The following is a 9118-nucleotide window of genomic DNA, read 5'->3' as shown; positions in this document are numbered from 1 at the left end:
CCCGTAGTTGGTGATAAGTTCTCCTCTCGTCATGGTCAGAAGGGTGTGTTATCCGTACTATGGCCTCAAATCGACATGCCTTTCACAGGAAGTGGAATCACTCCAGACTGCATCATCAATCCAAATGCATTTCCATCTCGAATGACCATTGGTATGTTGATTGAATCCATGGCAGGGAAATCTGGAGCATTGCATGGTGAGTACATGGATGCTACACCTTTCAAATTCTCTGAGAAACAGCGAGCTGTTGACTATTTTGGTGAACAATTGATTGCAGCTGGATTTAACTACTATGGAAGTGAGCCATTGTATTCAGGAATCTGGGGTGATAAGTTAGAAGCAGACATTTATATTGGTGTGGTTTATTACCAACGTCTACGTCACATGGTCTCAGATAAGTCTCAAGTTCGATCTACTGGACCTATCAATCAATTGACACGTCAACCTCTGAAAGGACGAAAGAAACATGGTGGTATTCGATTCGGAGAGATGGAACGTGATTCCATTATCGCTCATGGCGCTGCTTATCTCCTTCATGAGCGTTTACTGAACTCTTCAGATCGTCATCCTGCTGTGATCTGTGATAAGTGTGGAAGCATTCTGTCGGCTACAGCAAAGCAAATGACACAACAAGAAGCAGCAACAATGAAGAATCGAGTACCAAAGAGTAAGAGTGGAAGGAATGAGTAATGTGTAGTGATGTGTCATGTATGCAAGACAAGTACTTCATGTCATGTGATCCCCATGCCTTATGTAACCCGCTATTTAGTGAATGAATTGGCTGCAATGAATATCAAGGTCCGATTTGATGTAGATAAGATTCGTGTTGAATGAAGTCGTTTATGAAAGTGTTTGTTACAAACAGAGACATCATAAGATAACAAGTAGGAAGAATATGAATTACACAGATACTTTCTTTGAAGCAGTAGTCTCCTTCACTTTAGGGGCTGTCTTAGGAAGAGTCTTCTTGCTACCCTTCTTTCCTTTTGCAGCCTTCTTTCGGGAAGCAAACACAATAGCAACAACGATACCAGCAATAACGAGAACAACCACCACAACAATAATAACAAGAAGCCACACCGGCATTTTCGATTCAATAACCGTGATTTTCAATACTGTATTCACCGGTCCTCCTTCATTTCTACAGAAAATGGAATAACGAGTTTCCTCTGAGGCTACTGTAGGCTTTCCACTGATCACACCAGTCTGACTATTCAGTGTGACTCCAGCAGGCAGGTTAGGAAGAGCACTATAACTGACACTCTGACCATCACACGTTGGTGTCAATGGAGTGATCTCCTTCTTTGTATACCAGGTATACGTGTCTTCACCATATGTAACATAAGTGGGAGGATTAACCGTACACTCTCTACCAGATTCATAGAATTCTCCTCCAGAACAGAGATATGTGATTGTTCCGAAGTATCCATCAGGACAGGATCCATCAACATAGGTACCTTCAATAGCAGCAGGAATACGATCTCTTCGGGCACACACATTGTCCATACGATTGTTGTAAATATACAACTCACCAAATTCAATTCCCTGAGAAGAACAACCCACTCCTTCAAATCGATAATGATGGTAAGCCTTTGTAGGGAGGAAATCAAACGAGATGGAAGTACCATACGAACAGCTTGACAAAGTATTCTGTTTATTTACCAGAGTATCCCATGTGGTTCCATCATTAGAACCTTGAAGACGAATGGTATTTGGCATACGATGAGCTGAGTTACCGGTATAAAAGGTAAAACGAGTCACATATTCTTTTCGTTCATTGTTATAGGTCCACTGAAGCCATGCACTTCCACCAGACGTACATGAAGTGTCATCTGAAAAGAACTTCGTACCAGTATTCTTATCAACAGCATTTGAAATCTCTTCAAACCAAGTACCATCATTGAATCCTGGATGAGAGAACGTGTACGTGCCATCTGTCACCAGGTCATCACCACCAGCTATAGGACGAATGTACACGTCAAATTCATTATCATCTGAACTCACAGAAGCCTTGTGTACTTCGACACACAGATAGTTCTCACCCTCAGCTAGAACTGATGACTGAATGCCCATTCCCATGGTCACCCAAGTGGGTTCTGAGAAGGCTGATGTGGCTGGAGTAGTTCGAGTCGTATGTGTAGGAAGACGCACACGATTCACTTCTTCACCATTGAGATAAGCAATGAAACCACCACATGTTTTGATAGCCAAACGATAGCCAGCAAAGAGGTCCAACGACATTGCAGTGAAGGAAGTACAGTAATACGAAGTGATGCTCTCAACAGGAGGGAACGAGTCAGGAGTACCTTCAGGCCAATTTAGTGAGGTTGTAGGAAGATACCAATTGGTTGGAGGCTCCAGATTGGATACAAGATATTTGAAAGACTGCGAATTCTCAAGAATATACGACAGAGTAGCAACAGTAATCGTCTTAGGTGAATTGGTTTCACTCATAGAGCCAGAAGCAACAGATTCACCATCAGAAGTAATATAGAAAGGACTAGCCCAACCAGCATTTGTCTGATCCAACAGGACAAATGTGAACACATCCTTAGGAATACACCATGCCATGTCCATAAGTGTTGAGTAATTTGGAATGTTATAATTATTATAAACAATAGTTCCATCTGAGAGATACAACAGAATCTGCATACGTTCTCCAGCATTTCCAGTGGTTTCCATGTTGTAAGCAAGGAGTGTATTAGCAACTCCACATTCTTCCACAGTGAGTGTGAGACTAACTGATACAGTCTCTCCATTCAAATTCTTAGCAGTAAGAACATGCGCGCTAACAGGCAACAAGGACGTAGGACGACCTCGGATTCTTCCATTGGTCTGAAGGACCACACCATCAGGAAGATTTGGAGTGATAGAGAAATCATAGTAATAGAATGAAGGTGAATCCAAATCTGTTATATCAACTCCAACCTTCAGGGAAATCGTGGATGGATATGTGAATGAAGGGATTGTCAGTGAAGATGTATCGACATAGTAGAGATCAACAGCATTGAGATGGAGATTGGATGTGGATGCATAGATCTCAGTGAAACTGAAACGAATAGCTCGAATAGGCTCTGTCACACCAGGAAGATAGAAGCACAGTCTACTGTAACTAGCAGGGAACTCAATCTGACTCTCTGAGCTCTTGTCAACAAAAGTAGAACCATCTACAGAGACAGCAACTGTCCAATCTCTGGGATTGCCCATAGGATAGTCCCATCCAGCCACCATACAATACTGATTCACCAAGTGTTTGCTTCCATTTGCAAAGGTAGCAGTAACAGTACGAGTCGAACTTTCCCAATATGACTCCCACTGCTTGCTATAGTCACCATGGAACAGATTCACACCCATCACCGAATCACTATTGTGACTGGAATCAGTCACCGTTGTCTCCAGACCAAGTGAGAGGGATGTTCCAGCCAGGAGATGAATGACAAAGGCAGTATCCATAGTCACAGAAGAAGCATCACTGTTCACCACAGCTACAGCAAAGGTGTTCTGTCCAGCAATCAGATTACCAGCTCCAAGACGTCCAGAGAAGGATCGCCACACAGGACTAGTCTCAGAAGAAGTGGCAGTTGATGAGCTGGTGATAGTACCGTCCACATTAGCACGGAACACCTCAGCTCCATTGAGATACACGACAACACCACCACGCACCTTTGAACGCATCACAAATCCATTGTAGCCAGTAATAGAAGACACAGTGATCTGTCGACGGAACAACCAGACATTTTGAGCCACAATAGGAGTGGTCGATGGGACAGAACTCCAGGATCCTGAGAAAGAAGAGGAACTCCAGCCATCAGGAATCGTACCGTCTGCTCGATAGGTCCATGAAGTCAGATCAGCAGTAGAGAGCAGAGCTGTACTGAAAGTGACAGTAATAGGTTCAGTCTCGGAAGCAAGTAGAGTGTGATGGAGAAGAGTGACAGTCTCATCATCATCAACATATGCACGCACCTCAATATAGGCAGATGGATACCAACCATGTGCATAGTCATGACCAAGAACAAGAGAATAGATATCAGAATTCAGACAGTATGAGAATACATGATCAGTGATCGATTGACTAGCAAAGATATCAAGACCATGATGAGAATCAATTTCTGTCTCGCCCTGTTTCAGTATCCAGTATTCATTACTACCTTGATGAGTATCGTGCTTCACAATATCAACTCGTACACGACTGCCTGTACAGTCGATAACTGATAAGGAGAGTGAATATGAATACGAAGTACTGCCTGTTGCAGTATGCTGAGCACTGATCACAAACGTTGATGCGGTGGCAGCTGCAGTTGGAGTACCTGAGATCGTACCAGCATCTGTGGAGAAAGTAAGGCCAGAAGGAAGAGTCGAAGGTGAGATGGTGAAGGAATGGAATCCACCCTGAAGAGGATGGAGATACACATTCGTTTGACCGATGAAGAGTTCAGCAGAAGGATAGGAAAGAACAGGAGTAGTAGCAAACGTAACATCGTTAACAAGAAGATTAGCTTTGCTTACTTCTAATGCTGTTCCCTCTTGAGCTGCTTCAAAAGTGAAGCGATATTGCTTGTATGAGACAGCATTGTAAGCCAGAGTGAATACCTTTGTCTGATACATGGCGTTGAAATGGACCCCATCTTGACTATCGAGAGTAGTCCACTCATTACCATCATTAGAACCAGCTAAAGTCCACTTTGTAGGACGACGAGTAGTCAAACCACCAGATGAGGCAATGGAATAAGCATTGATGAAATCACTACGATCATTATCGAAGATTAGAGTGTTATATGCAGGCAGACTTGTAGTAGTCCACTTCGTACGGAAATCATTATCAAATGCATTTGCCATTACTTCACCAGAAATGTCACTGGGATGATCCGAAGCATAGGATGCACCAAAATTACGAATACTGGAAGCGACAATAAATGTGAAGAAACCAGCAAACTCATCATCCTCTTCAGAGTGAGCATTCGAGAAATGAATTTCAACAGCAATAGTCACAGAACCTGCTGGAAGAGTGTGAATAGGAAGAGAAATTCGACGATACGCAGCAGAATCAGATACTGATGAACAAGGAGTGTCAGCAGTAATAGTATCAGGGAGATTCCCACGAGTGACTTCTACTCCATTGACATATACAATGTACCCATATTTCGTATTGATACCAACTTCGTAGGCAGGAAGACCAGCAAGATCGGCAGGCAGATCGATAGAAGCACGATAGTAACGAGTGATAGTCGTTGTAGGAACTGCAGAAAATGAACCTGGAGCGGCAGAAGTCCAAGAATTATCCTCGAAAGAAGAAGAATACCATTCACCTTCAGCACTGTCCGAATACCTCCATGAAGAAGAGGTCTTAAGAGCAAGCGAAGCTATGGATTAAAAAGGAGACAATCCATTACGATACACTTTGAACGCTCCTAGACTAAGGCGGTCCAATGTGGCTTCCATGATTACAACATTTCCAACCAAAACTTGGAAATATGAACCGGAACCCCAACCCGAACTTGAATAGTGATCTAGAAGCAGAGTATGTACAGTCGGTTCAACACAGAATTCATAATCATGAGTAGTACCAGCCATATTCTTGCCGCTGATCATACCAACATATTTTCCGGTAACGGCATTTCCTTCCCAGATTTGGACGTTTTCAAGGTATGTATTCTGTTGATGGATTCGGTGAATCGTCATCGTCTGCTTCTGACCAGAACAAGCCGCTTGGACAATTGCTAGGCTTTAACCCACTTTTAGTGTTAAATACCAATAGCAAGCAAAAAAACAAAAAAGGGGCGCATGCCAACACTCTTTAGAAATCTTCTGTCAATATCAATGTGGTAGTTTGTGTTGAGACGGTCCCAATAATGAGAGCATAGGTACCACGATCCTATATTATATGGTACAGTCACATTTTATAGACCCCATTTCTATAAAGAGAATTCTATACTACTAGGGGCTATTCCGAAAATATCCTCACTTGTTTATCTCCCTTGTTCCTAATCATTTCATAATATGATTGGTGAACTGACATTATAAGAATACAAGGCACAAAAGCGCTCAATCAACGAATAGAACCAGTAAGACTGTTCTATGCTTTGTGTTTCACAATCTGGCAATGTGTTCGCTGTTGCTGAATTCACACCCTCTAATTCAAAGGTCGATTATTGTTTTTGTGAGATAGTCTACAGCATATTCGTGCATGTCATTTCTTTTGTTTAGGTCAAATCAACTAATCTGATAGATACTCAGCGAACAACTTTTTCTTGCTTTATTAAATAGTGTCCAAATGGAGTTTAGGCGATCATCCTTTGTGTTTACATTATCTAGTCTTCAATGTACGTCAAGTTGTCCACCCTAAACTCTTGATAATCAAGAGATTCTTTCTTTCCTGATTATTCTTTTTTCTTAAGCCGTTTGTGAACGTCCAGTCTGATCTGACTAGTTCTGGTTTCATTCTATAATGCCACAATACTATCGTCCTGTGAGATCTGGATCTTCTCGTGATTACTATGCCATGTCAATGAGGCATTTGGGTGCCTCTGATAGAGACTGGAGAACGGGAAGTCATAAGGGGAAAAGGGTTGTCGAAACAAAGAAGAAATCAAACCGTTTTTATTACTTTATTGCTGGTGGTGTTCTATTGGTTATATGTATTGTTATTATTATTATAGTTGCTTTGCAAAATAAAAAGCCTGATACTCCAAGTGAAGATCCACAAGCTTGTCCACCTGGTTTCTCTGGAGATAACTGTGATAGTACTTCATTTATTGGTTCCCATATCTGGACAAGTGACAATCTTTATAAGTTGGCCGATGGGAACTATTACAAGAAGGGGATTGCTTTTCGAGTATTTGCTCCGAATGCTACGAGGGTTCATATATTAGCTTCTGTCCCAGGTGGTATTGAAGGAGAGTATGCGATGATGTAGGTATTAAAATCGATTTTTGATTGTAGTAAGCAAAAGGATGGCTTTTGGTTTGGAAACGTAGGAGGAATTGGTTACAAAGCGGAATTTGCCTACAGAATAACCTACACGAAGGGAAGCAAAATTCATCTACTTCAAAATGGCAAATACATGTATTGAATTGGTTTGGTCTTTATCTTAGTGATTATCTGTCTGAACATAAATGGCGTAATATCGAAGGCGACTATTCAAGTACATCCCTTCACTCCAAACAATCTAGAAAAGAAATGCTTTCAAATTCAGATGGTACTGTAATCTATACACTTCATATCCCATCTTTCACTCGTTCTCATTATCATTTCAGCTAATATTTAGGCGACGGAACCTATAGTGGAGTTATGGATGTTATTGAGTATCTAAATCATCTCGGTGTTACGACTGTACAAATTATGGGCCTTGAACCTCATATCTGTGAATCTGGATCCAGAATCGACTCTCATTGTTGGTGTAGGAATATTGTTCAGTCAAAATGCTTAGATCGGCCAAGTGTGGTATATCATGGGATCCCTCATCCATCGTATGGTACACAAGCAGAGTTGCATGATTTATTGTTCCAGCTTAAGAGTTATAACATTGTTCCAATTCTTGAAATTGATCTCACACAATTCTCTACTGCATCTGATTGGTATGATTATGATGGTACTGCTTCAGCATCATCCTTTGGTTCTCTTTTCGACTCGAATGGGCTGTTTACGTATGATGGTCATCAATGCAATCGGCCCAACCTTACTACTGACTCTGTGACACGATCTCTTCTTCAGACCATGTTACGACGTTATGTGAATTCGATCGGATTTTCAGGCTTCTGGTGGCGAGGTCTGTTGTGTTTGCGTCTTCTCAGTGATCAGTGTGAACAAGGTGTGGGTACTGACAACACTGCCGCTGTTTCATTTCTTCGCTCGTTCTCATCGGATCTCTGGATTCAGTATGGCGAGGATACACGTGGCCAAGTGACAGTCAAGAACTCATCAAGCATCATTAGGAATATTGCTGATTCGGTTGCGTCAAAAGGCTTAGGATATGATGGACAAGTGAATACAAGCATGTGAGGACTCTGAAGATCTATGATCCATAGAGGTGAATCTCTGGTCAATATGATTCTATCAAAGCCTATTGACGGATCAGCCATTACTCACTATCTCTCAAGTTTTGCTACTCTGTATTCAAAGGATGTCTTATCACTCAATACGCCTGAGTCAATTCTTGTTGTTTTTTGTATCGATGCCTCATCAGTAGAATCGGGGTCGACTCATGCATCAGATTGAAGAATTAGACAAGGATCCTTTGCTTGCTGCTCGACGTATGTTGCTCCTACACTCTCTGTTCTATATCACTCCAGGCATTCTTCAAATCTTCATGGGAGATGAGTATTTCTCATCACTTCCCTTCTCAAGACAACCAGAAGAACTTGATCGCAATCTTGCTGGTGATTATCACAACGGGGTATGGTCTACACAAGGCAGTCACATTGGGTTTTTCAAGTTCACTCAGACAATGTTGAAATTACGTCGACTTCATTCAGTAGGTGTTGGAGTTGAAAGTGTGAACGTAGTGGTATCGTATCTACAGTCCTGAAGTCTATTTTGTTGATAACGACACTCAAATCATTGCTTTCACAATTCAATACAATGCTATGCGCGCTGTTGGGATTCTGAATTTGGGAGAGGAAGACTATGCTGAAGGGTACGATAAAGTGGGATTGATTAGGAATAGAGTTGAGATTGATTTCCCGCCTCTTCCTAGTTCGGACTATCATTGGGAATATGCATTCACTACTGACAATCCAGAGTATTATCCGGATTTAGTAGATTATCAGAAACCTATTGAAGTTAACAAATGTGCTGATAATCGTCATGTGTATGATCAATGTGAAAAGTTTAGTATAGATATGATGATTGCGCTACTGTACCTATGGGAGCTCTTTCGTTCCGAATCCTACAGTCTCTCTTGAATTAGTTGTTTCTGTATGTCTGTTAAACCAAACAAATCATCGATTCACCTTTATTCCTCGTAACAACGATTTAGAACATACGGAACTGCTTGCGGATGTTGGAGAGACCCTTGGATTTCTGAGACTCGTGATCAATGACGTTGAATCTCACAGTCTTCGACAGAGGTCTACATGTCACTCTTCTCACATTCTCTCACCTGCACTGACCAATCGTC

General features: G+C 41.7%; 4 protein-coding genes across 4 annotated transcripts; 3 read left to right on the top strand and 1 right to left on the bottom strand.

Moving 5' to 3' along the window:
• Positions 1-153: 153 nt before the first annotated feature.
• Positions 154-834, top strand: JH06_5724 (DNA-directed RNA polymerase I subunit; the record flags this gene model as incomplete). The annotated part of the gene is made up of 2 exons (XM_014669999.1): positions 154-667; positions 698-834. 2 exons carry the CDS (start codon positions 154-156, stop codon positions 832-834), a joined length of 651 nt encoding a protein of 216 aa, XP_014525485.1.
• A 66-nt stretch (positions 835-900) lies between these two features.
• Positions 901-5786, bottom strand: JH06_4480 (hypothetical protein; the record flags this gene model as incomplete). The annotated part of the gene is made up of 3 exons (XM_014669998.1): positions 901-5363; positions 5394-5720; positions 5753-5786. The coding sequence occupies 3 exons, from the start codon at positions 5784-5786 to the stop codon at positions 901-903; spliced, it is 4824 nt and encodes a 1607-aa protein (XP_014525484.1).
• Positions 5787-6448: 662 nt separating this feature from the next.
• JH06_4479 (hypothetical protein) lies at positions 6449-6916 on the top strand (the record flags this gene model as incomplete). Its single annotated transcript, XM_014669997.1, has 2 exons — positions 6449-6620; positions 6660-6916. The coding sequence occupies 2 exons, from the start codon at positions 6449-6451 to the stop codon at positions 6914-6916; spliced, it is 429 nt and encodes a 142-aa protein (XP_014525483.1).
• A 1530-nt stretch (positions 6917-8446) lies between these two features.
• JH06_4478 (hypothetical protein) lies at positions 8447-8908 on the top strand (the record flags this gene model as incomplete). Its single annotated transcript, XM_014669996.1, is given in 5 exon segments — positions 8447-8473; positions 8505-8635; positions 8666-8756; positions 8769-8827; positions 8839-8908. The coding sequence occupies 5 exon segments, from the start codon at positions 8447-8449 to the stop codon at positions 8906-8908; spliced, it is 378 nt and encodes a 125-aa protein (XP_014525482.1).
• Positions 8909-9118: the final 210 nt, after the last annotated feature.

The sequence above is a fragment of the Blastocystis sp. subtype 4 genome (assembly GCF_000743755.1).
Source record: "Blastocystis sp. subtype 4 strain WR1 chromosome Unknown seqid_0356, whole genome shotgun sequence".
Lineage (NCBI taxonomy): Eukaryota > Bigyra > Opalinata > Blastocystidae > Blastocystis > Blastocystis sp. subtype 4.
This window is presented reverse-complemented; position numbering and strand designations above follow the sequence as displayed.